The following is a 27,847-nucleotide window of genomic DNA, read 5'->3' on the forward strand; positions in this document are numbered from 1 at the left end:
GAGGGAGGGAAAAAAACAAAGTCAACAAAATCATTTTCAAGATTTATTTTCGTACTGACAAGATTCTTCACTGTTCGAAAAAACAGCAATTAAACTTGATCAAAATACAGGATGTGTGTAGAAGAATCAAATTAAGAGCTACATGTTATAGGGCACATTTAAATTTACTTAAAAACTCAGACATGCAAAATCGAACATTTTAAAAACAAAGAGGGAAAGTAGTTTGAAGGCGAAATGATCCAAGACATGAATTAAGATAATAAAAGTAGTGTTTTTTTAGACCACAGTTACAAAAGGCCAGGAAAATGGCGACCGGCGCTTGGCTATTAAACACTACACTCACAAAAGAATAATTCATTGGCACGAGTGGGACTGACACGCACCGGCCATGCCAACCACACTGCCGTTCAAAGGCGGAAAGACAGCCAAGGACCTGCATCTGCTGCCAATCTGCTTCTAACCTTCACGAAATGCATCTGAAACATTCGCAGAATGTTTTAACGTTTTAAACCTCACAATGGGGTTGTAATATACTGCATCCAGCTGACTTTGGATACACATTTAAGTGTGATGTCAACATGTGACTCATGAAATTATGCCTCTTTACGCTTGAGCCACATGACAGAGCTTACTGTATTCTGCAGTGGGGACAGTTTGAGCTCACTCTGTCCTCAAACAAGACACCTGATCCACTCATTAGAGAACAGGAATGAGGAACTTTTCACTCTGACCTTTTCGGAGTGGTTCCGTTGACTAAACAGCTCACACATCAGTAAGAATCTGACATACAAAATCCACAAAACAATGGTACAAAAAAGCAGTCTAACATTGGATAGGAAGTTGTTTACGGCTTGCACGTGTAATTTAGCACATAAATCAACTTCTCTGACAAGGGTATTGTTTTGCAGATAAAGAGAAGTTTTTAAATTAAAGTTTTTTTTAAATACAAAGACCTAACGTTGCCCAATCAGAATAAACATCAGGGTCAAACATTCCCAACATAATAGGCCTAACATTCACTGCTTTTCTGGCCTGCGTCATTTTTATTCATTCTAAATGTTTTAAATAAGTGGCTCCTAAAAAAACCTAAAAGGTAAAGTAACCAAAAGGGAAGGAATAAAAAGAAACAATGGAGACTTTTGGGAGTTTGAAGCACCTCCCCCACCCTGCCACCCCAACTCCTGCTGAATTGCACTCGTCTCCGCTCCTCTACATTGCATGCAGAGAAAACGAAAGAGATTGGAGGGTTTTTAGTTGTGCTTGAAACCACAGAATGAGTCATGCTCCCCCGGCTCTCAGAAATTTCACCAAGAGAGAACTGTTCCTGGATCAACATTACAACACAACTTGTGTTAGTGCTAGAAAAACATTCCTATATATAAAGTCAAGCTAATGAATCCTAATGAATCATTCAGACCAATGTGTGAACTGTTTTCAATGATTCATTAAAAAAAAAAAAAAAATACAGACATTCCTATGGCTTGCAAGCAATGCTAAGTTAGTATTAATAATATATTATTAGAGTACTTATTAATATTTTGAATTAGCTTTTATTTTATATTTTCAGTTTTAGTAATTTAGCTTTGTTTTTTAATATTTTGAATTAGCTTTACTTTATATTTCAGTTTAGTTTTAGTAATTTCAGTACTTCAACAAACTTGTTTCAGTTTTATTTCTATTTAGTTTTTTTTTTTTAAGTTTTCCATTTATTTCATTACATTTCAGCACTATTTCAATTAACAAAAACTTTTTAGTCAACAATAACACTGCTTGCAAGCCACTTTTACGCTAAAATATTTTGTCAACTAGATTTTGTTCTTGTTCAGTTTTCAAAAGAAAAAAAATAGTACATATTTACTATTTCTATGTTTTCAATGACTTTTCTTCTTTTCTGACTCTTCTAGGCCTGAAAACACAATTTTCCTTGACATTTTTCCACGACTGTGGGAACCCTGTATGTTGATTCAGGAACATCCTACTTGGCAAATCACAGTCATCTTGTACCATGACATTCTGTGGAACCCAGCTTTGCCGTACCTAATTCTAAACACTGTTATCCTCTTAATTTTTTAATCCATCTGATATTTTTATCTACCCAACTTTCTACATCCATCTCAACTCAACCTCATCCAGGTCTCTCATCTCAGTATGTGCAAAATTGCTGCACATATGTACCGTGAGAGCTGCTCAATCTACTGTCAGTCCCTATCAATCTAAAGAGACATTCCATACTTATCTTCTTCCACTTACTGCTTTGCTGTCAACAAACCTTCTAAAATCTCTATTGCCTAGCTGTGCTGCCATCATTCACTGCCATCTGAACTAGAACTGGGCTTCACTGCGGGCTCTGTGTGAGCATGTTTGGGTGTCCTGGGGGCTTCTGGGACATCTCCTGTAATTTAGAGATAGCTCTGAGGGGGATCAGGACAAAAGGCATCTGTATGCAACACACAAAAGGCAGGGGAGTGGGGATGTTTGTGTCGGTGGGGGTTTAGGCCTCTCCTCTTTAATGTGAAGAGTTAACTTCTCTGCTCAATATCAAAGCCTTTGCCCCTCCCACCTCTCTTGTCCACTGTAATCTCCACCCATTCTCCTTATTCCAGTGCTGGAGAGGGACGGGAAAGGGAGTGTAGTTACAGAAACATCTGGAACACTTTACTGTGAATGCCTTTGTGCCCAGCAAAAGGGGCTTTTCCACTTCTTGGGTGAATCTCACAAATGCATACAGATTTTACCCACAAATCAAAATAATAAATGTAAGAAATACTATTTTGCATAAAGAAAATTAAGCTTATTTTTAGGACTATTTTGCATTGTGACAATTTCCATGACAATCAATCACATTTTGCCACAATGTGAACCGTCATTATTGTTTTACTTTTGAGGGTTTTGCAATCCTCATTAATCTCCATTGTGATTCATCAGATTTCCATTTTTTTTTTACTATATTATAAAATGACTACTTAATACAAGCATAAATTAAAGTTATAAAAAAATAACATGTATAAATACTTTACAACTTAATAATATATTATTTTTTGCTTTTTTTTTTGCTTAATGAGCCTAATTTGTTTATGAAAGTAAGGAAATGTGTCATTTATATATTTTGATTCTGGGGTGAAATATGCACGATTTTATGAGGTAGGGTTTTGTAACAACAACAAACTAGATCTAAACTCTAGTGAGAAAATGTTTGTGTGTGTGTGTGTGTGTGTTTTTATCTGTAAGTTCATTTGTTTGGCTGTGTGAAACCAGTGGCTGAAAGGAATCTGTAATTTGGCCATATCCGTGCAAGAGAGAGCCACAAAAGCCTCTCCTGGAATCTTGGAGAAGATTAAATTCCTCTCTTATTTCTTGCCTTGTTCCCATGGGAATGCCAAAGGCCGTCCTTCTGAATGAGAAGTGTGGTGGAACCAAAATGTCCACCCAGAATCCATCAGTTCATCCAAAAAACCAAAAGTAATAAAAAAAAAAAAAAAAAAAAAAGAAGAAGAACGTTCCTTTGTGCAGGAGGACGGTTTAACAAAAAGGAAGGGGTGGTAGTGTTGGTGGCGGGGGGGTGGGGTGTCAGTGCCCTAACTTGACAATCATTTTCCTAACAGCTGTTTTCTCTGCTGTTCCAACAAAGACTCGAGATGATCTGCTCTCTTCACCGCAGCCTGAAAGACAGAGTAAAATACAAGTTAGTTGTAAATCAAAGTGTATCCACAACAAGTGATGCATTTACTGCAAGGCCAATACATTGAATCAAATCTGTTAAAATATACCTCATGCTGCTTACGCAAGTTATTAACCGTCTCTTCCTTCTTCAAAATAGCTGACTTCACTCTATTAAAGGAAGAGAGAACAATTTTCATTGTGGATGAGAGCAGAAACTTCATTGAAACACCTGATCGGCAGGTTTAAAGCTAATCTATGTCAATGACTTTTGCACATCCAAACAAGGAACTAAAAGAAAAATACTCTAATGTACCTCTGATGTACTTCTGCAAGCTCCTCTTCTTTCTCTCTGCTCACTCGCTCCACCTCTAAGCGGAGTCGCGCTTTGGCTTCCGAGGCTTCCATCTTCATCCTCCTATTCTCTTCCTCCGTTTCTACAAGCCGCTCTGCAAACTCTTGTCTGATCACTTCTGCTAGGCTGCGGCGCTCATCTGACAACTTATCACGGGCCTGTAGCCATTCCATGAAATGAGACAGAGACAAAGCATGAGGAAGTTAGTTGATTGAAAAACCCAGCAAAACAAAACAAAACAAAATAAAAGGAGGGTAAATCTCCATTTAATTCCAAGACATTTAATTCCAAAATAAATTAACATGCAAATAAACAGTTTAAAAAGACTTAAAATAGGCTTCATTTATTGTATGAAATCCTAATAATTTTGCGATCAAATATGACCCAGACATTTCTTGGCAGTTCTGTGACATTCCCCCCTGTAGTTAAAGAGTGAACGAAGTGGCCTTTTGTGTCATGTGCTAACTCTATGATCCTGGACATCTTATGTAACCACAATCGGTAATCTATTTTCAGTTGTTTCACACACTGGTATTTACAGTTAGGTGTAACGTTAAACATAAAGGGTCAAAAGTCATCCAGTTTATCACACTTTTAGATAAACAAGTTGCCTGGCTTTTTGCCTGACTGACTCATCCAACCTGAGCACTTCCTGACTTACTGAACCACAGGTCAACCACAAGTCCAACTCAAAATAACAGAATTATAGTGTTATGTGTATTTAGAGCTTGTGAGACTTATGATGCTTTCACACTAGCACTTTAAGTGCGCAACTGGGTTCGACTGACATCAGACTTTGGTTCGTTTGGATGACATGAACGCTGTTTTCCGAACTTGGGTGCGCATTTTGCAAACTCGGACCAGGCAATCGAACCAAGTGTGAAAGCACCCTTAAATCTGTTTAATTACTTAAAACAGTGTAATTATAAGTACTGACTGTTATTGTTTAGTAGAGTTATGACCAATTATCGCTAATAAAATTGTTATGTGGAAATGGAATCCTTGTTTCCCATCTCTACCAAGAAAACTACCATGGAGTCTGTAGATTTATAAGTCACCTATTAACTATAATGAGTGTGGGCATACAAGTTAGCGTCCCTGTGACAACGGTTACCTGGGTGAGGTCGCTTATCTCTTGCTCTCGTTGTCGTAACAGCGACTGCAATCGGAGGAGCTCTGCCTCCATCTCACTGTGTTTCTCTCTCATCTCTTGCTGTTTCTGCAGTGCCGCCCGCTCCGAACGCTCCAGATCTCTGATCTCGGTCTCGTATTTCTCCCTCACACGCTTTATCCTGCACACAGCATACGCATTTACATTCAGGTTGTAAAAACCACAGTTCTTCTGCCATATATGTTAAATGGATGGGCTTCAGTGACTTAAATGTAAATGGCCATATATCCTAAATACAAACTATCCAGGAAGAGCTCAAATATGTGGCCCAGAAGGATATTGTTTTATTCAAAATCCTGCTGGGAAAAAAAAAAAAAATTATATATATATATATATATATATACATATACATATATATATATATACACACACACACACACACACTAGTGTAGTCAAAACAACCGGTACTTTGGTACCAAGTTGGTACTGAAATTTTGAAAATGTGACGATACCAGCATTTCTGTAGTACCGGTAGTACCGAGAATCCGGGTATATTCGGTACCCACTGATAGGGCTGTGCCAGTAGGCTATTTTACGTGAATATGACACAAGTGAAGCACAAAGCTTTGTTTACAGAAGAAATAGGCTAGTTAACAATTAAATGTGAAATCTTCAGATCTTTCACAACAAGTGTCAGTTGCTTGTAACATCAGGAGATAACATGAAGATATTATTAAAGAGAAATGGTCTCTTTCCTGCTCGTGTCCCTCGTCCCTCTCAAAAGCGCAGAGCGGCTATATGATGCATCTTTGTGTGGAAATAAAAAAACAAATGTTTTTTAGAATAATATTTAACTTTCTTATTATTTAGGTTACCATTATTTACTGATATTTATTTCATAGTTTTACAGGCTGTAGTGTGTTGTTTCACTGAAGGAATAGCTAAAATAAACACGCACGTCTGTTTCAAAATGGATGTTTGAGCATTTGTTTATTTAGGCCTATTTTTTATATTTCACAATTTCTTTCATTGAGGTATATATACACACACAAACATACATACACACACACGCTCCAAATATTTATATGTATGATAACCATCATATTTAATATGTTTTTAAAAATAGGCTAGTTAAATAAAAGAGTAAAATAGTTCCAACAGATTTTCCTGTGGTACCGAAAGTTGGTACCGAGAACCGTAAAATTTTACTGGAATTGGTACAGACTACTGGAATTTTGGTAGCGTAACAACACTAACACACACATTATTTCACAGAAGCTCTGGTGAACTCCATGCCCAAGAGGGTTAAGGCAATGCTGGAAAATAATGGTGGCCACACAAAATATTGACACTTTGGGCCCAATTTGGACATTTTTACTTAGGGGTGTACTCACTTTTGTGGCCAGCGGTTTAGACATTAATGGCTGTGTGTTGAGTTATTTTGAGGGGACAGCAAATTTACACTGTTATACAAGCTGTACACTCACTACTTTACATTGTAGCAAAGTGTCATTTCTTCAGTGTTGTCACATGAAAAGATATAATAAAATATTTACAAAAATGTGAGGGGTGTATTCACTTCTGTGAGATACTGTATATATATATATATATATATATATTTATTTATTTATTTTTTTAATTATGTATTTTTGTAAATGTTTTATAATTTCAACTCATGATGAACAGTATGGCTGTACTGGTCTACCAGCAAACTGGTCAGCAGGGAAATTTGTAGCACATACCAAGTCTTGCCACCAGTGGAAATTAACTGTGGGCGAAACTGTAACATCCTGTGCTATCCAGCTCTCCAGACACACACAAGTTCAAAAAAACAGGAAGGGTAACACACCGGTTGTCAGCTGCTCTCTCACACTCCTCTCTTGCCCCTCTGGTCTCCTCCTCTAGTCTCTGAATCGCCAGCTCAATCTCTTTGTCTCTCCCTCGACGCACTTCCTCTTTAAGCTCCCTTTCTCTGCTCAGAAGCCACGCTTCCTGTGAGAGGAAACACCATGTCTTGTGACTACCAGAGAGACCTTTTAACCTTACACACACACACACACTTTATTAATGCAGAGATATTTGTAGGTATCAGGGGTGGGTAAACACACTAAAGCCGCAGTCACACTACAAGTGCAGTGCTGACCGCACCTTAAACCCGAGAACTTACACCATAGCAAATTACTCGTATCACTTTTACTCTTAGATGGACAGGTGGAATATTACTAGGCCCCAACCTGTTCAAATAGCCTATTAGTGGTACACAGAAGTTAGCCAATCATAACAGAAGGCATTTGCACTTGCTATGAAATTCTGACTGGTTTAGAGCAATAAACTGTAACATTACACAATTGTTTGGAGTCTGTAATATTTTTTAATGTTTTTAAAGTCTCTTGCTCACAAAGGCTGCACTTGTTCGAAAAAAAATGATATTACCATTTAAAATAACCGTTTTATATTATATTTTATACTTTATACTATATATTTTTCCTGTGATGGCAAAGCTGAATTTGCAGCAGCCATCAATCCAGTCTTTAGTGTCACATGATCCTTCAGAAATCATTATAATATGCTGATTTGTAGCTCAAGAAACATTTCTTCCTATTATTATTATTATTATTATTATTATTATCAAAGTAGAAAACAGTTTTGCTGCTTAATATTTTTATGGAAACTTTAATATATTCTTTTTCAGGATTCTTTGATGAATAGTAAGTTAAGAACAAAGAATAGAACAGTATTTATTTGAAACAAATCTTTTGTAACAAAAAAATGTCTTTACTGTCACTTTTGATCCATTTAATGCATCCGTGCTGAATAAAAGTATCATTTCATTAAAAAAAAAACAATCTTACTGATCCCATATTCTTTGAAATGTGAAAAAACAAATCCTTCAAAACCTCTTTAGTAATTAATATATTAGAATTGATGATTCCTTATACAGTATTTCAAGTTCTTGTTGAACAAAATTTCAAATGTAAAAGAAAAGATGTAATCATAACAACTGTTGGTGAATTGTAAATGGAGCGACATTCACATTTGAGTCTCAGAAAACAGAAATTTTTAGTGTGGACTTAATTTACAACTGTAATTTACAACTCTCAGGTGTACTGAGAATGTCATATCTTAATCCATCTTACTCCATCTCTCGGTCACTCGAGTTTTATGTGCTTCATCTTTCATGAAATCATTCGACATGAATCATGAGAAAATGAAACTAATAAGTAGAAATAAGTGTAGTACACAAGATAAAATATATCAACTAATTTCAAAACTCACAAACATGTATACATAAACACATACCTCTTTTTTCATATAATTTTCTTCCCATGTCTGTTTCTCAATTTCGAGTCTTTCCTTCAGGGCCTTTATTTCAACCTAATGAAAAATACAGACAACAACACAATTAAAAGAACCAAAAGAGTAAGACCCAACATTTTGTATTGCCACAAAAAGGTGCTTTCTTTTGACCACTGCAAACATTGCACAATCAAACACATAAACACATGTCTAGGCAAACAGGTAATTTGAGTTCTGGGATGAAAGCCTCAGGCAAAAAAAAAAAAAAAAAAAACGGAGATAAATCAATAAGATTATGAATAATCAAAAGACATTTCCTAAGAATGTGAAAACTGGTTAGTATCAACAATACTGAAAGTTGCACGCCATGTCAAAGTTTACTACTGTTATAATTAGTATTGAAATAGTACACTTACAAGAAACCTGCTAGTACATTGGTATTAGTGTATTTACTTCATAAAGTATACTTAAAAAATGCTTAAACTTTACTTAAGTGTACTTAATAAAATGAACAAAGTATATCTATTTTTTGTAAGGGTATAAAACATGAGAACAAGTATGTGAACTAGCAACAGAACATTTTAAAAATGTTTATGAATGTACATGAATGAACAATAAATAAATAACATTATTTTTAATCTTCATAACATTTTAATAATAAAACATTTATAACCTTAATACCTATATAATTAACATTATATATAATATTAATTAATGATCTAATAATGTCTTAATTTATTAATTATCTCTCTACCAAGCTCTGATAATGTATGGAATATTATATTAATAGATTGATTATCCAAATAATAATAATTATAATAATAATAATAATGATGATCAAACTTCCAAAGTCATGCCCCCCAGTGGTGAACCACTGAAATTTCAAAACACTTATCACGTAACGAAGCCTCGTTTACTGAAATCATGTGACTTTGGCAGTTTGATACGCACTCTGAACCACTGATTCGAAACAAAAGAAGGTTCATGAAACAGTGTTTTGAAATCGCCCATCACTAGATATTGTTGAATAAAGTCTTTTTTTTTTTTTTTTTTGGAGCACAAAAGAGTATTCTCATCATTTCATAACATTAAGGCTGAACCACTGTAGTCACATGAACTGTTTTAAATATGTCTTTAGTATCTTTCTGGGCATTGAAAGTGTTAATTATCTTGCTGGCAATAGAGGCCTCACTGAGCCATCGGATTTTATCAAAAATATCTTAATTTGTGTTCTGAAGATGAATGAAGGTCTCACGGGTGTGGAACGACATGAGGGTGAGTAATTAATGACAGAATTTTCATTTTTGGGTGAACTAACCCTTTAAAAACAATAGGCCTATAAAAACTCTTAACCAGCACAGACATGGCTGTCACACTCATGCTGCCTTAAAATGCTTTTCGGCAAGCTGTGCAGATCGCCTTATATCATCATCAGTTATTTAGTCCTATAGTTGAATACACAAATGTTCGTGTGAACTAATATGACTAGATATGAGTGCGTTACCTGGTGACGTCTCTCCTGCTCATCTCTGTTCTTCTCGAGTTCTTCTCTCAACGCTCTTCCTGCCAAAGAGCTGTTCTCTTCCAACTGCTTCCTTAAATCTTCCAGCTCAGCATGCTGCCTATATCACACACAAACACATTCACATTTAGTGTTAACTTAACTTGAATGTTTCATCTCAACCCTTTCTTTTGGACAGAAACTGTAAAACAATACGGTAACACTTTACTTAAAGCCTTTATTTATAATGCATCAAAAGGTATTCATAATTTACATTACAATGCATTATATCTTTCCATAAATAATTGTAACCAAAGTTAAAATGCATTATATTATTTGCAGATCCCCTGTTGTTTGTTGTGTGCTTTAATGCGTTATACTTTAGAAAAGTGTGTTCAGTGAATAGATAAGTATTTTAATGTATTATAACTGTGGTTAGGATTATTCATGAGATGCAATATAAGGTGCATTACAAGGCATAATTAATGTCGTTCCTCACCCGTAAGAACTCAAAGAACATAAATTAAGTTATTTTTGATGAAATAATAGAGGTTTCTGATCCCCAAGAGAAAGCAACATAATTACCACATTCAGGGTCCAGAAAAGTATTAAAGACATCGTTAAAATAGTCAACGTGACTACAGTGGTTCAACCTTAATCTTATAAAGCGACAAGAATACTTTTTGTGCACAAAAACAAAACAATAATGACTTTATTCAACAATTTCTACATCAGAACGCCGACGATGCTGAAATATCTTAATTTGTATTCTGAAGATGAACGAGGTTTGGAACGACATGAGGGTGAGCAATTAATGACAGAAATTTCATTTTTGGGTAAACTAACCCTTGAAGTAAAATGTTACCAAAAATATTTTTAAATCAGTATTTTTTTTAGTCTACTAAAAATATCTTAGATCATTTAAAACAAGAAAAAGTCACCCGAGAAGCAAAATTAAGATTTATTTCTACTTGTTTTGTAATATATCTTATATTTCTTACTCCAATGGATTTTAGGCATTAATCAGAATTTTTTTAGTGATTTTTACTAACAAAGAAAAATAAACTTACAAGATTCACGATACATTCTCTGAAAATAAATCTTTTAACTTTTTCAACCATCATGACATGGAAACGTATTGAAGTTTCTTAGTGTAATTCTTTATGACAATTCCTGGCTAGCAACATTTGGCACCCAATGGTTCAGTCAGATAAACAAGATCATGTGATCTTAAACAATCTTTAAACCTGACCTGGCTGCCAGCTGTGTGATTCGCTCTTTCTCCTCTGATACTTCCTTATACAGGCGCCTCCTCTGCTGCTGCAGCGCGTTCTCCTCTTCCTGCAGCTGTTTCTCAAACCTGAGACACAAACACACATTCATTTACCCAGTTCTCAAAATTCAGTCTTTGTTTGTTTCATCTTTGTTTTATATACAAGGATCTGAGGGATGAATGTAGCTGTGCGCACAGTATTTTTAGTGCAAAACCCTGTGCGTCACATACTGCCAAATTAAGAGGCATATTTGTGTGCATTTTCTACTGATCTTGGCAACAATAATTGAAAACACAAAACACACCTGGGGGGGGGGGGGGGGGGGGGGGATTCCAGAAAGCAGGGTTAACTCACTGTCCTAGAAACCTTAATCTCTCTGTTGATTAACCTATGTGCGCCATATGTATTTTTATTATACAAATGCATTACATATAAAATTTCCTGTTGCAAAAAAAAAAAAAATAAACTTTGGGCGTGCATGTGCTGAATGCAACTGAAGTAAACTAACCAGCTCTGGAGCAGGTTATTTTCAGAGAATAAGTTTCTATGGCTACTTGCATATCCTGAAAGTTACCTCAGTTTACGGAAAACCAAAAGTTGAAATTACTCATCCATAAACCTACTATGGTATTTTGCATGACCTGCTTTCTGGAATACCCTCTTTCTTTTTCAGTCAATAAACACATACTCATGCTGATTTTATTATCTGCTTATGAACAATCCACCAGTCAGACGGAAATCAGTTAGAGAGTGAGACATCTGTTCAGGACTGAACGGAGGTAATCATGGGATGTGGGAGGAAAAATATGCCTACTCAATAAAGCCGAACACACAAAACACTAATTAAGGCCTACTTGATTACACTGACTGTTTAACAACAGCCTCTATCCTTCACATATATATGCAAGGTCAACAATCCAAGGAACAGAAATATTAAAATGTCATTATTTACTCACGCTCATGCTGTTTCAAAAGCCCTACGCTGTCTTTTTTTTTTTCTTTCAGTAGAAAAAAAAGACAAAGCTAGTGTGTAATGTTTGTTCGCATCCAGATTCAAATGATGGCATTGTTTCTTGTGTATAGTACCATGAAGTGCCAATTTGGAATTCTGGACGTTAATACAGGCTGGACATAAAGTTTGAAGGGAAAATTCACAGTAAATGACTACTTAGACCACTGTTCAAAAGTTATATTTTTTTTGGTGGATGTCAAATTTTTGGATGTCCATTTTTTATCAAATTAATACTTTTATTCAGCAAGGATGCATTAAATTGATCAAAAGTGACAGTAAAGACATTTATAATGTTACAAAATATTTTTGTAAAAGTTTTCAACATTGATAATAATAATAAGAAATGTTACTTCAGCAGCAAATCAATGAAAATTCAGCGTTGCGTCACATAAATAAATTACATTTTAAAATATATTAAAAAAGTTATTTTAGATTATAGTAATATTTCACATTATTGTTTTTACAGTATTTTTTAAACCAAATAAATGCCTTGGTGTGCAAAAGAGACTTCTTCTTCATTATTTAAAAAAAAAAAATCTTACCAACCCCAAACTTTTGAATGCTATTCAAAACTGTATTTCAGTCTGATCTTCACACAAAGCTATTATGTGGCTTCAACGTCATATGGGCCACGTTTATGGTGCTTTTATTGTATTGTTATATATTTTAAGGAGTTTGACAGATGTGGTAATTACGAATTATTGTTGTAGAGAAAGAGCTACATGAGGAGTGTCAGACAGAAGTTTGTGTGTGAAATAAAATGACCTTTGTAGCAAATCATGGTTCACAGATATAAACCAAAGGTTATTGATTATTTATAAAAAAAAAAAAAAAAAAAAAAGATTTCCTACTTCAACAGGAAATACATCAACACAGGAAAGAAATCTACAATTTTACAGTACAGCAGGGTTAGTCTGAAATCATTATAATTAACTTTATATAAAAACAGCAGGCTCTATAGTCTTTATAACTAAGTAAATGTGTGTGTGTGTGTGTGTGTGTGTGTGTTCAAAAGCTGTATTTAGCTTTGAGATCATGTCTAGCCAGTTTCCTCTGTCGCCCTTTCAAGGTCTCCCTGTGAACACATGGTCTTGGCTGCCCATCTCTGTCACTGGTTGATGAACAGATGTACACTGGACACATGTGAGTGTGTGTGTACCTCTGCTTAGCCAGTTCTCTCTCTCTCTGGCACTGTTCATCTCTTTCTCTCTCCAGCTGTTGTCGTAACTCCTCGCTCTGCCTGACGTAGCGCTGAGCGGCTCTCTCGTCCGCCTGAAGCAGCTCTGCCTCGTGAAGAACTCTCAGTTTCTTCAGCTCCTGCTTGTGTTTGGAGATCAGCTTCTGAATCTCTGGCTCCAGACCTGAGAGCATACAGGAAGAGAGTTATCAAACATCATACAAAACTAACAGAATTTAAAGGATTGCTTCCATTGCTCTCCTCATTTGTAAGTCGCTTTGGATAAAAGTGTCTGCTAAATGATTAAATGTAAATGTAAAGGGGGAAAAGAACAAAACATCACACAATGCAATGTTTGAATTACAATGAGATCCAAAATTCTTCATTGAAAATCTGGGATTTCTGGTGTCACATTATTTTTCAGTTAAAAGTTTTCAAATTGCTTAATTTTGCAATTTAAAAAAAAAGGGTATTAAAATAAAAAAAAAAAATGCATAATAGAATCTTTTGCACTGATGTTCTCAGACGTTTTATCAGTGTTGTCTTAAAACAAATATATGTACCTAAAAAAATATATACCAACATTCTGGCTTCAATTTGAATGTATTCAAAACAAAACGGGTGTGACATGAGTGATATGCAGTTTGACCGGCTTGAAAACAAAAAACACTCTCATTATTACAGTAAGCCAGTTTGATCAGTCTTCCAGGTTACACAATTAAACAAAGGCACTTATAGAATGTGAATAATCATTTATCAGTCATTGTATTCTTGTCTTTAGGGCACAGAGACGAATCATAAAGGTATGGCGTATTTTGGCAGAAACATGCAGACTGGGCTGAAACGGATACTGTTGAAGGGTGCAGTGATGTGGACCTGGTACAGACAGACACTTGTTGTTGAACTCTGCTGACCTTTTACAGTGATCTCCTTGATTTTTTTGGTCTTCTCATCGATCCATTTCTCTCGGCGGATCTTTTCTGTGGCACTCATTAACTCTTTCAGCTTCTTAATCTCCTGTGTGGAGGAAGAAAGGGATAGAAGGATGGTTAATTAAAAAGAGAAAACATCACCATGGCAGGACATCCTCGGCATACTGTAAAGAAATTCTGTCATCATTTACTCATAATCATTTGATTCCAAACCTATCTGAATTTTTTTTTTAAGAGGAACACAAATGAAGAAAATGTGCTTAATGCACTGGTTGCTTTCATTGTCCAATAACAAAGAACGGAGACTGAAGTTTTCAAGCATCAAAAAAGATGCAAAAGCACCGTAATTGTATCATAAAAGTACGTTCAAAGTCATAGACTAACTTTGATACACTACCATTCAAATGTTTGGGGATGGACAGATTTTTTAAAATGTTTTTAAAGAAGTTTCTTATGCTCACCAAGGTTGCATTTATTTGATTCAAAATACAGTAAAAACAACAATATTGTGAAGTATTATTACAATTTAAAATGACTTTATATATTTTAAATATCTAAAATCTTGTGCTGCTTAATATTTTTGTAAAAACCATGATATTTTTCTGGATAATTTAATGAATAGAAAGTTCAAAAGAACAGGGCACAGATTCACAAAACATTTATTAAGAATAAAATTATTCTTAACTGCTATTTTCTTCTTATTTTCTAACTTAAGAAAAAGGATTAGTATAATTTGTATTCCCAAAAACTTTTCTTAAGAATGTTCTTATCTTTTTTCTTAAAAAAACGTTGTTCTTAAAATACAAAATTTAAGAAGTATTAAAATACCTGAAAAGAATGTTCTTAAAATTCATCGTAAATAACTTCTTAAAGTTAGGATAACCTCTAACCTGTCTTAAATCCCCAGAAGTAAGATGTTTAATGAAATTATTGGGTTGTTTCAAATATTAAGTATTACAACATAACACGATAACTACAGTAATTTGCAGGAAGCGCAAAAAGATGGTCTTTGAGGGATTTTTCATTTATCGAGTCTTCAGCAATACTCGATTTTTAATCAAATAACACCAAAGCCTGTCATTTTCTTCTTAAGAAAAAATTAAGATGTTCTTAAAAATAGAATGTTTTTAACTTCTTTCTTAAGAAGATTTTCCGGAATCCAGCCCCAGGTTTTATTTGAAATAGATAAAGACAAAAGCATCATAAAAGTGGTCTTCTGAAGTCATAAGATAGCTTTGGGTGAGAAAACTAAAAAAATTAATTGAAAATCTTGACATATCGTCTATTGTCACCTTGGCACATCCGAAACAATCAGTCATTTTCTAAAATATATACTTTTTAACCACAAATGCTTGTCTTACACTAGCTCTGCGATGTGCCACGCATTACGTAATCACGTTAGAAAGGTCACGCATCTTCTCCAACTTCAAAATTGTCCGACATCGTTGTTTTACCTTTTTTGGTCAAGGTCGTTTGACTTAGTCTTTGCACGTTCGCTTTGTAAACACTCTCTCGGTACTTCCACTTACGTCACGCGTGAGCTTTCCAACGTGATTATGTAATGCGTGGCGCATCACAGAGCAAGTGCAAGATGAGCATTTGTGGTTAGAAAGTATATATTATATACTAGTATATATTATATAAAGTATATATTATATAATATATACTTTTTAACCTCAAATTCTAGATAAGACCCTTATTCCTCGGCTGAGATCGTGTAGAGCCCTTTGAAGCTGCAATGAAACTGCAGTTTGGACCTTCAACTGGTAGCTGTTGAAGTCCACTATTAGAGAAAAACCCTGGAATGTTTTCCTCAAAAACCTTAATTTCTTTTCAGCTGAAGGAAGAAAGACAAACATCTTGGATGACATGGGGGTGAGTAAAGTGAACTAATCCTTTAAATGCACAGATGACATTCAATCTTTATTCGTTTTTTTTTTTTTTTTTCTTGTTTGGCTATTTCTGTATTTCGTTTTCATCGTGAATGCATGACAAATACATTGCAGAGGGTTTTGACAATGGCAAAGCTCTAATTAAGCATTTCTTTAAACACTATATTTTTTGCTGCCTTAAAAAGAAATGCTGGTTTAAAAAAAGCATGCAAGGTCAATGGCTCCTAGCAAAATGAAGCTGTCTGACAGCAGTCAGAGAAGAATAAAAGAATGAAAATGACAGAATTGAATGATGAGGGGTTAGAAAGAAAAACAAGAGTTACCTCGCACATGGGACCCAGAATTTGCCACACCTACAGGCAGACGGAAGAACAGATAAAGAGAGAAACGCACAACAAATGCAGAAAGAGAAACAGTTAGCAGTGACAAAAGCAACACAGCAAGCGAACATGCATTTGATGGTGTGCACAAGTTAATAAAATCATACTCAAGATTGTTTGCAGTGATAGAGCTACTGACAGCAGCAGAGAAAACCACAAAACAGTGAAAATAAGAAATGTAGAAACCAGCACACGTTTTAAGACTGAGGCACTAAGGTCTACAATACACTTGAACAGACATTTAAAGGCCGATGCCCCCTTGTGGCCAAAGTTGATGCAAAAGCTGCTCAGACCCTGAGGCGCCTCCTCTGCAGCAGGTCCAACATAGCACCAAAATCTCAAGGCACTCATTAAAACTCAACTCACCAGCTCATGTTGCTCCTGCATCTGAGCGATCTTCTTAGTGTATTTCTGGTCAACCTGCTTGAGTTCTCCCACCACTTCCTCACACTTTTCACTCAGGGCCTTTTTATCGTCAATAAGCTGAGAGAAAGAGAGAGAGACACGTTAATACAAGCACAACCTCATCTAGCAGTAAGACTAGAATGTCATTACTCCAGTCTTTAGTGTCACATGATCCTTCAAAAATCATTAATATGCTGATTTGCTGTTTAAGAAAAATGTTCTTATCATCATCAATGTGGAACAGCTGCTTAATATTTTTTGTGTAAACTGTGGTACTATTTTTTTTTTTTAGGATTCTTTGATGAATAGCTCCCTTCTACTGTAATCCATCCAAATAATTTATTCTAGGTTTTTGTTGTTGTTTGTTTGTTTTTGTAATTTCCACTATTCTCAATGATGATTTTCATTATTGCAATACAATGATTGTGAAGACAAATTTGATGATAGCTTGACATGCCTTGTCTGAAAGTTGCTGAACAGATTGAACAGATGCTGTATAAAGGCTACTGTCTTGTCTTTAAATGTCCGTTGTCTCTACGCTTGAGATTAATACCTGGTCTATAAATGTCAGGTGTCTCTGTATCGTAGCTTCATACTGCTGTTTCTGTAACTGGAACGTATGATTGAGCTCTTTCTCAGTCTCCTTCACATGCCGGATGGTCAGCTCCCTCTGCTGGGCCTAAAGACACACATTCACATTTACAAATTAGTCTCAGGCAGCACTATTCACAGATCATCTCTTTTGCATATTGCACATAAACATATGTAAATGTCGTCTGAGGTTGTGCAGAGTATTCTAAAAAATACAGATGATAATATATGCAATTTTACCAGCGCTGTTTGTAGCATATTGACAGTGCGTTTTTTCTCATCCAGCTCCAGTTTGAGTCTCATCATAGAGCCGGTGACCTCAGCAGCTGTGGCCGAGGCTTGTTCCACAACTGCTAGATCTTCCTCTGACAACATCACCTACACACACGCATACATTAATATAAAATTCAGTGCTGATACAACATAAAACTTATTAACTTCCCAGGCTTGACATTAACTTTTTTGTTCACCGGCCACTGTGGCATTTTCACTGGCCACAATTTTGACCGACACCATAGGGAAAAACTGCCATATAGACATTTTTAATATTATCTCATAATTTGGCAGCAGGTATATTAGGTATAATACTGCTGTCACTTTAAGACCTGACACACGGATCCATTATAATATTACACATGCATTTTCTTTCTCAACTGTTTATGTTCACTTAAAATATAACTGCGTTTACGTGAATACTCGCCAAGACCGGCATTTTGACACTATTTTCCTGTGTATATGACTGTTTAAGCACAATAAGCAGGGAAAAAGAACTCAATTTGATAATGAGAGGCAGCTTTATGTGCGCGGACTTTGGGTGTGAGCACAAAATCTGGGAATAAGCAAAACTATGCGCAATACACACAATCCCATGCCGAAATTCAAACCCTGTAACACCAACAATATTTATCCGTAGCAAATTAAACGAGTGAGGGAAGGTTTGTGTGTCAACTCTCTGTCGGAGAGTATCTATTCTGTGGAAAATGAATATTGGAAGCGTTTCGGATATCTCAGTATCGATATTTTTGACAACACTACATTGCACTTAGTTTATTATTTCAGATGCCTTTTTAAAAGACTACAATTGAAAAATGTATAAATTATATATAGAATTAAACCTTTCAAAGTCCTTTCACTGCTGAAATCCACCTGCATTTGGCAGGTGTTAATGTCAAGCCCTGTTAACTTCATATAGTCAGTTCAAACATTTACCTCTCTATGTGATCCAGAGGTGACCGAGCGTGGTCTCTCCTGCTCAGACTTCTCCATCTCATCCAGGAAGCTCATAATGCTCTGCAGTTTGGCTTCTGAAAGCAGAGCGCCCCCATCTGGAAGGGCTGGAGTCTGACTCAGCTGCCTGTGCCGTTCCACATTATCAGTCGTCAGGGAGTTGGAGTCTCCATCCTAAAAAGAAAATGTATGTGAAGGGTTAGCCAATCAGAAAAAAGGTAATTTACACTACTGCTCAGAAATTTGCAGTCAATTACATTTTTTTAACGAAAATTAAATTTTTATTCAGCAAGGATGCATTAAATTGACCAAAAGTGCCAGTAAAGACATTTATAATTTTACTAAAGATTTCTATTTCACATAAATGCTGTACTTTTGAACTTTCTATTCATCAAAGAATCCTAAAAGCAGCAAATCATCATATCAGAATAGTTTCTGAAGGATCATGTGACACTGAAGCTTGGAGTAATGATGCTGAAAATTCAGCTTTGCTGTCAAAAGAATAAATTATATTTAAAAATATATTAAAATAGAAAAACGTTGTAATAATATTTCACAATATTTTTGATCAAATAAATGCAGCCTTGGTGAGCTTAAGAAACTCCTTTCAAAAACATTAAAAATAAACCTTACCACCCCTCAAACTTTTGAACGGTAGTGTATATTATAGAATTGAAGATAAGAAAGTGTCAATTCACCTTGTCAATCCACGCATACTTGTCCTTCCTGTAGCTCTTAGGCTCTGACAGTCTCTCTGGCTCCTCTTCTAATAGCTTCAGTGTGTCTAGCAGGTCATTCAGAGTGGTTTTTGACTGCGCCCTGCTCGATGGTGCCCCCTGCCGCTGGTCCTCCATGCTCACAGACCTCTGGAGGATCTCCTTAGGGCATGAAGCGATGTGATGAGCAAAAGCTTTCATTTTTCTTTACAGCTGGTGAAATTAGGACCAGTTTGTTATAAGTGGTTACCTGAGAACACTGAGATCCTCTGCACACAGAACCAACAGGTGACGCGGCCCTCAAATTCGTCACGTCATCCAGATCAGGCACCACATTTACATTAGAATCTGAAGAATAAATGCCAAATGTTGTGACTACTTAAGACTGATTTACGGGGTGATTTATCTGACCTCAATATTTTTTTCATGAGATCCACCCACAAAGTATAAAAGAATACAAAATAAGGTACAGGAAATTGAGTTTGAATGGAGACCCAGAGTAGTGCACACCTGTGTTCTTAGCCTTGATGTCAGTGGGAGAAGTGGGTGAACTCTTGGTGAGTTTTTTACGGCCCACTTTCGCAGCACATCTTAGTGACTCTACCTCCTCCTCTGCGATCTGTTGTACCTCTGCAGCACGTTGGGCTCTTTTCTGCTGAAGCTCCTGTTTCGGATGCACAAATGATGCAATACATCAGAAAACAATGACTTAGCCAACACAAACTGCAATAGCAGTGCAAACTACACTGTACCTGTATGGCGGTAAGCCGAGCCAGACGAGCTTTCTCCTCCCTGATGCGTTTTCGATCATCTTCTTTCTTCTTCAATGACTCAATGGTTTTTTCCTCCTCTGCTCTCTGCTCCCTCTCCTAGGGAAAATACATCAAATCACCCACAATAATGAAGTGATTATATTATATTATATTATATTATATTATATTATATTACTAAAGGGTTAGTTCACCCAAAAATTAAAATTCTGTCATTAATTACTCACCCTCATGTCATTCCACACCCGTGAGACCTTCGGAGCACAAATTAAGATATTTTTCATAAAATCCGATGGCTCAGTGAGGCCTGCATTGCCAGCAAGACAATTAACACTTTCAATGCCCAGAAAGATACTAAAGACGCATTTAAAACAGTTCATGTGACTACAGTGGTTCAACCTTAATGTTATGAAGCGACGAGAATACTTTTTGTGCACCAAAAAAAAAAAAACTTTATTCAACAATATGTAGTGATGGGCGATTTCAAAACACTGCTTCATGAAGCTTCGAAGCTTTACGAATCTTTTGTTTTGAATCAGTGGTTCGGAGCATGTATCAAACTGCCAAAGTCACATGATTTCAGTAAACGAGGCTTCGTTGCATAAGTGTTTTGAAATTTCAGTGGTTCACCACTGGGGGGGCATGACTTTGGCAGTTTGATACGTGCTCCGAACCACTGATTCGAAACAAAAGATTCGTAAAGCTTCAAAGCTTCATGAAGCAGTGTTTTGAAACCACCCATCACTAGATATTGTTGAATAAAGTCATTGTTTTGTTTTTTTTTGGCACACAAAAAGTATTCTCGTCGCTTCATAACATTAAGGTTTAACAACTATAGTCACATGAACTGTTTTAAATGTGTCTTTAGTAGCTTTCTAGGCATTGAAAGTGTTAATTGTTTTGCTGACAATGCAGGCCTCACTGAGTGAATTTTATGAAAAACATCTTAATTTGTGCTCCGAAGATGAACGAAGGTCTCACGGGTGTGGACCGACATGAGGGTGAGTAATTAATGACAGAATTTTTATTTTTGGGTGAACTAACCCTTTAATTCAAGGTATTATAGACCTCCATGGGTGAAATACATTACCTTCTTTTTGGACGTGAGGAGGTGTTTGATTGTATTCTCATTGGCTCTCTTTCTGTTGGCATGGCGACGATACCAACGCTGGATGATAATAGCAGCATGGTTCACTTGCTGAATATACCTGTAAAAAAGTTTGTAAATGTGTTTAACCATGTACAAAAGCCATTTTGAACAGTCTGAAATGTCTCAAAGGCCAATCAAACATTTGTATGAAGATGATCATGTAAAAAAACAACTCAAGTGGAAACGTATGAGGGCTGGAAAACACTGCTGACCTTTCAGCCTCCTCCTCGGTCACCTCTCGTCTGCGGGGCTGACCTGGGCTTCGGGGGCTACGAGAGGCGTTGTTGTTGGAGCTCGATGACGCAGAAGAGAAATTCTTCTGAGACTTAGTAAGAGAACCACTCACATCCAGAGTTGAATCATCATTTACTGTGGCTTTGATTATGTTACTGTTAAAACAGAGAGAGGGAGAAAACTGTAAATGTGTAAGCCTGGAAACAGCATACTCAAGCAAAATAGAGCCTTATTTAGAGGACTTCTGTCTAAGATTAGTTCACAGAGCTGTGCAATCATTCAAGGTCATAATGAACCTACTTGAAGGAGGGTTTCTGATTGGAGCTCTTGGGAGTGAGGGGTTTCTCTGAGTGGTTGTTGTGGAGGATGGTGGTCACCGAGTTACCCACAGCTGCTTTATTGCTCCTGAAGGTCAACACACAGACATCCTAAATATTCACATTTTTTCCAATCACTCTTCTCCCTCGGGCATGCACAAAAAAGGCGTAAAGTGAATCCGTTGTCAGTGACACTGTTGTCATGACAACATGAGAGTTTGAAAGCTAACCATTAGCACAATGTCTAAGCTGCAGGAGAAAATGGCCTCCCACCTGTTGTTGGCAGTAAAGTTGGCAGCCAGAGAGATGCCAGCTTCCCTCTTCTTCAATCCTGTAGGAGAATCCATACTGCAGGTACTGTGAGAGCTGCTGGGCACAGGGAACACTCTCGGCTGATCATCCTGAAAGCAAGATGGACCACATGACTTTTAATCTTCCCACTGTTTAAGGCCTCCTGAGTTCACAGGTTTTGTTAAATTACTTTTCATGGCATAACAATCAGAAGGGCCAGTTACCATTACAAAAAGTTTAATAAGATCTGACAATCAAAATGACATGAGACATGTAGGGGATGAGTTGGACAGTACCAGGATGTTCCAAGTGGTACGGTCTTTGGAAGTCTTGGAGAGACCAGCCAGTTTTCTACGTCCATCAGAGCTGCTGTTGAACAGAGCCAGGAAGTCTTCTGTGTGGCCATCACTGCAATCAGACACAGAGAGAGAAAGACAGGAAGGAAGGAAAGACAGAAAGGTCAGAGTATTACACACCAAACACACATGAGGAACATATAAACACAACCATTAATACCTACACTTCCATTAATGTTTTCAAAAGAAGTCTCCAAGGCTGCATTTATTTGATCAAAAGTACAGTAAAAACAGTAATATTGTTAAATATTCTTCTCAGAATTTAAAAGAACTGTTTTCTATTGCAATATATTTTAAAATGCAATTTATTACAAGGATTGCCATTACTCCAGTGTCACATGATCGCTCAGAAGTCATTCTAATATGCTGATCTGATCCGCAAATAATATTTCTTCTCTTTATGAATGTTGAAAGCAGCGTAATATTTTTGTGAAAACCATGATACATTTTTTAGGATCCTCTGATGAATATAATGTTCGAAAGAATAGTTTATAACATTATAATTGTCTTTACTGTCACTTTTGATCAATTTAAAGGGACAGTTCACCCAAAATTGAAAATTATCCCATGATTTACTCACCCTCAAGCCATCCTGTGTATGTGACTATCTTCAGATGAACACAATCATAGTTATATTATAAAATATCCTGGCTCTGCCAAGTTTTATAATGGTATTGAATGGCAGATGGCCTACGCAAATCGACTTACGCTAAAAGAATAATCTCTGACCTGACGCGTGACGAACGTGGAAGCGCAGTGGAGCAAAACAAAATAATAAAAAAATAAAAAACATCAACAATACAAAACAATATCGGAGGATTTCGATATAAGAGTAGCTTGAGTTTGTTTGACAGCCCTATTTGTTTAAACCGCGAGCGGCATCTAAGCTTATGCTACTCCTACATTACGTCAGAGGTTACTCTTTTGGCGCAAGTCGACTTGCGCAGGCTGTCTGCTGGAAGCTAGTTATTTTAGTTATAAAGATTTAAAAATGGATATTTTTCTTACAAAAACCCATTGCTTCACTTCAGAAGGTCTTTATTAACCCCCTGGAGCCGTATGGATTACTTTTATGATGGATGGATGCACTTTTTTGGTCTTCAAAATCAGGAGCGCCATTCACTACCATTACAAAGCTTGGCAGAGCAAGGATATATTTTTAATATAGCTCCAATTGTGTTGTCTGAAAGAAGATAGTCATATACACCCTAGGATGGCTTGAGGGTGAGTAAATCATGGGATAATTTTCATTTTTGGTGAACTATCCCTTTAATGTGTCCTTGCTGAATAAAAGTTTTAATTCATACAAACCCCAAACTTTTGAACAGTAGTGTACATGGTTTAAAACTTTTTACAAAAAAAAGTGTCCATAGTGCAATTGCTACATGCTATAAATTAATAGTTGTATAGATTTTGTTCAAATGCCTCATAAATATTAAGCATAAAAAGCCTGAATTTCCCCTTCTTTAGAACAAAAATAGATGCAAATCTAGTGCATGACCTGAGATTCATTTCCAGTAGAACCAACCAGACTATTTAGGCTAAACATATCAGACGAGCATATATAAAAAAAAAGTTCCTTTTTCAGAGGTGACAACAGCTGCACTGGGCTCCCAGCAGAGGAATGCTACAGCAGAGGCTGATTTTAAAGGGGCAGATGTCCATAAGCATATGGCAATCGCATCCCTTAACATTTAAATCGCATCAAATGTTTAACATGATGTTCACCCCTATGTCTGACCCACCGGCATCTGTGCTAGCAACTTCAGTATGCATATGTGAGTGTTTTGGGGGTGTAAGGGGCGCCTAGCGTCAGCTGGTCCAGTGAAAAGCAATTCAAGGAACTACATTCCTCCACGTTTCCTCTTTTTAAGTGATTCAGAGGGAAGAGAGGTCATGGCATGACAGTTATTAAACACCAGAAGAAAGGGGGAAGGGGTATTTGGTCGTTCCTTCATTTAAACCCCTCTGTGGCATCCCAGGATGCAGTGGGAGGGGAGGGCAGGACTGGCAGCTGCCGGACAAAAGAATTTCAGCATGCACACTTCTCCTTTCACTGCGTCCTCATTTGAGCGAAACCGGAGACCCTGGCTCTCCTCTTGACAAAGCTGAACCCAGCCCCCTCTTACTTGTCTAGTGCTGCAGCCACCAGGCCACAATAGCTATTGTCTGGGGAAAACCAAATTCACTCAACCCCCAGCTGCTGTTGCTTTAAGGGTATAAACCCCCAACCTCCACGTCTAGGGGGTGATCAACCAGGCATACCAAAGCTTGGGTGAAGTGAGTGCATGCAGGCATGTGCACTAGACATGTACGTGCACAAACACGCCATCATTGCTTTAAAAAAATCATACATGTTGAATAAGTTGTCAGCTAACCTCTCACTCAGGTCCTCTGGGGAATATCCATTCTCAAGGTCTGAATAGGACAGCTGGCACATGTTGATGGGTGAATCTCACAAAACATTTTCATATTTCATACCAAAATCAAAAGTTTCTTAAAGACCATTTTTAGGTCCTTTTAGGACCAAGAATCAATCAATCTATCTGTTTGTTTGCATTGAGACAGTAATTAAATTATAATTAAGCAGATTTTCCTCTCAAATTCTCATTACCGTAATGCAAAAATATATTATAACTGTATAAAAAAGTTTAAAATCTGTCATAAAAAATGAGTACATTAATAATAATATTATTACATTAATTATATATTAATAATAATAATAATAATTCAAATTTATGCTGATTTAAATATTTAAAAAAATATTTTTATTTGTTTTTCCATTAGATTCTCATCAGTGTAGTATTTTTAAACAGTATTATAGTCAACAAACACTGCATTTTGTAATGTAACTAAGGATAAACTAGAAATTACAACATACTATGATCTATAAATACTATACAACTTCATATATAAGTATTATTTTGTGCAATAGAGGTAGTTTTTGAATTTTGTTTTTCCTAATGTGCTATTAATGTTGTGTATTTCTCTGTCTTGTATGTGGTGTGAAAAATCTAGCATGCTGCAGAACAATTTGCCCCTAAGGGGGACAGTAAAGTTTTTGTGCAATTTTTTTTGCATTACGGTAATGAGAATTGAAAAGAAAATGTTTAATTGTTACAAAAATAATGTCAAAAACAACCCTAAACATAAAGATCCTAAAAACAGGCTTAATTTTATTAAACAAAATTAAAAAAAAAAAAAAAAAAAACTCAGCAGCACCAGAAGAGTCAAATGGCATGCAAAGGAATGACAGATGGTTCTGTACCTGAGGCTTGTGTTGGCCTGCTGGTTCACCTGTGTGGTGCTGTTGGACCGACGCAGGTTCTTAATTGCTCGTGAGCTTCCCAATCCAGCATCAGTCTGCCAACAACAAGGAGTGCAAAACACTTATAATACTAGGCCTACTACAGACTAAGAACAGGTTTAAAATGGAGCACCTCTCACTTTAAAGGAGCAGTTTTAAACCATGCCATTTGGTTACAAGACAACCAATAATATTTGAGGTTATTAATGTCCAAACTGCACAGTACTATTTTAATACTTTCTTCTTACACACAAAGTTATCATATGGCTTTTTAGTTGACTTGAAATGTAGTGCAGGAGTCATATGTATTACTTCTAATATTGTGCTTTTATATTATGACCATCAATGTTTGTTTAATTCCCTTTATACAAGGGACACCTACTGCTTTATTTACTGATCATTACACAGTCTTGTAGCCAAACAGACTCACCAAAGTGTTTCGCTTCCCCCGGCCGTCACTGGCCACAGACACGGATATGGATCGAGAGAAGTGTTTTCCAGGTGAAGCACTGCTGGGTCTGCGGCCCATTGCGAGCTGGGAGCCGGTCAGGCTGAGGTCCAGTGCGTCTCCAGCTGCTCCGGTCTGGATGGACGCGGATGGACTGCGAGTTGTATGCATCTTAAACTGATGAGCACAGAAGAGGATTCAGTCATAATTCAGTATCAAAATGGTGCTTGATACTGTCAGGATTCCCACAACTTCTGACTAATGAATTTCCAATGTGATTACCATATCACTATTATTTTATATACATTGTATTTACACTGATTTAGAGCTCAGCAGAACTAGAAACATCTTTATTAACTATAAACATTTCCATCAATTTTGGAAACTCCGTGGAAATCTTAATGTTCAGTTTCCCAGGTTTTCCATGATCCCATAGATCAGAAGCAGGTGGAATACACTAATTAATAATATTTTATGTCAACACTAATACTGTAAAAGATGCTGTTGAACCGCACAAGTAAAGTCATGCGCAGCTCTGTCTCTATGGTAACAGATTCAAAGCATCAACACTGTCCATCATATATTAATACATTTCTAAACACTGTTTGGCTTACCTAAATAGTTTGTATTATTCTTTTTGTATATTGGAAACTACATATAAAATTAGACATAAATAAACCTCAATATGACAGTCTAGGACTTTCTACCAAGATCGTCTACAGTTTAAACACACAAAAACAAGGACATTTAAAACCAAAGGCCTCCTCCGTTATCAGCTCAAACCTGATGAAGGTCAATACACAATATACAGCCTCTGTGATACATGCAAAAACATAAACGAAGATGTTTCATTGAATAGTTACTGTGTACTACCACAGGATTGCATTGACTTGGTTCAGCTATGGCGAAAGTGTCTTTCTTGCACCACTTCTTGCTGGCTTCACATGATAAACACGACGAATACAGTAGGATTAAACTGTCAATCCATTGCTTACCTTCTCTAAATCGTTCACATCAGATGAAGAAACTGTCTTTATTCAAATAAGAGCGTCGTTATTCCCGTTTGGAGCGTCTGACAGTGATTTCTCATCTGTCTCCAACTCCACAGCGCAACATCTTCTCATTGGCAACCAGAAAACATACAGGAGCTCCGCCCATTCAGAGTTTTCATTGGAGGAGCTCCGAGCGTTCCGATGTTCTGATTGGCTGTTTAGATGTGTCTTTCAGACATGATGGCTGAAAGAGGCGTGAAGAAAAGGCAAGGTTGGTAGGCGCGCTGCACAGGCGGCAGATGTGGTGTCAATTTGAGCTACTGAGATAAATAATTTACTGACTTCTTGTAAGGGAGTTTTACATGTGACACACTAATTAAGCTAATAAGTATAACTATTAAACATGGCAAAAATGTATTTATTTATTGAACGTATTTTATAAAAATATTTGACAT

General features: G+C 36.5%; 1 protein-coding gene across 2 annotated transcripts; it reads right to left on the reverse strand.

Annotated features, from left to right (window-relative positions):
* Window positions 1-30: 30 nt before the first annotated feature.
* cep131 (centrosomal protein 131) lies at window positions 31-27,643 on the reverse strand. 2 transcript variants are annotated; one of them, XM_051915607.1, is made up of 27 exons: window positions 27,396-27,643; window positions 26,383-26,577; window positions 25,914-26,008; window positions 22,586-22,697; window positions 22,272-22,399; window positions 21,982-22,086; window positions 21,660-21,836; window positions 21,388-21,505; window positions 20,280-20,396; window positions 20,038-20,191; window positions 19,778-19,875; window positions 19,510-19,689; window positions 18,794-18,985; window positions 17,825-17,962; window positions 17,547-17,672; window positions 16,955-17,071; window positions 16,532-16,561; window positions 14,299-14,401; window positions 13,367-13,568; window positions 11,174-11,281; window positions 9,925-10,042; window positions 8,424-8,498; window positions 6,973-7,115; window positions 5,127-5,304; window positions 3,974-4,170; window positions 3,768-3,828; window positions 31-3,659 (listed from the first exon to the last, which is right to left on the reverse strand). In XM_051915607.1, the coding sequence occupies exons 2-27, from the start codon at window positions 26,569-26,571 to the stop codon at window positions 3,588-3,590; spliced, it is 3,333 nt and encodes a 1,110-aa protein (XP_051771567.1). In that variant the 5' UTR covers window positions 26,572-26,577; window positions 27,396-27,643; the 3' UTR covers window positions 31-3,587. The 2 variants fall into 2 exon arrangements, with proteins under 2 accessions (XP_051771567.1, XP_051771569.1); XM_051915609.1 differs by lacking the exon at window positions 16,532-16,561 and having other exon boundaries at window positions 27,396-27,617.
* Between the last annotated feature and the right edge of the window lie 204 nt (window positions 27,644-27,847).

Source organism: Ctenopharyngodon idella, chromosome 12 (genome assembly GCF_019924925.1).
Source record: "Ctenopharyngodon idella isolate HZGC_01 chromosome 12, HZGC01, whole genome shotgun sequence".
Lineage (NCBI taxonomy): Eukaryota > Metazoa > Chordata > Actinopteri > Cypriniformes > Xenocyprididae > Ctenopharyngodon > Ctenopharyngodon idella.

What these genes read in the sequence shown, in the direction of transcription:
- cep131 (XM_051915607.1), bottom strand. Translation starts at nt 26,571, where the DNA reads ATGCATACAACTCGCAGTCCATCCGCGTCCATCCAGACCGGAGCAGCT. An exon ending in CAGGCCAACACAAGCCTCAG is followed by an intron (nt 22,698 to 25,913) that starts GTACAGAACCAT and finishes GTCTGATTGCAG; the next exon opens with TGATGGCCACACAGAAGACT. An exon ending in TCCTCACGTCCAAAAAGAAG is followed by an intron (nt 20,397 to 21,387) that starts GTAATGTATTTC and finishes TATTTTCCCTAG; the next exon opens with GAGAGGGAGCAGAGAGCAGA.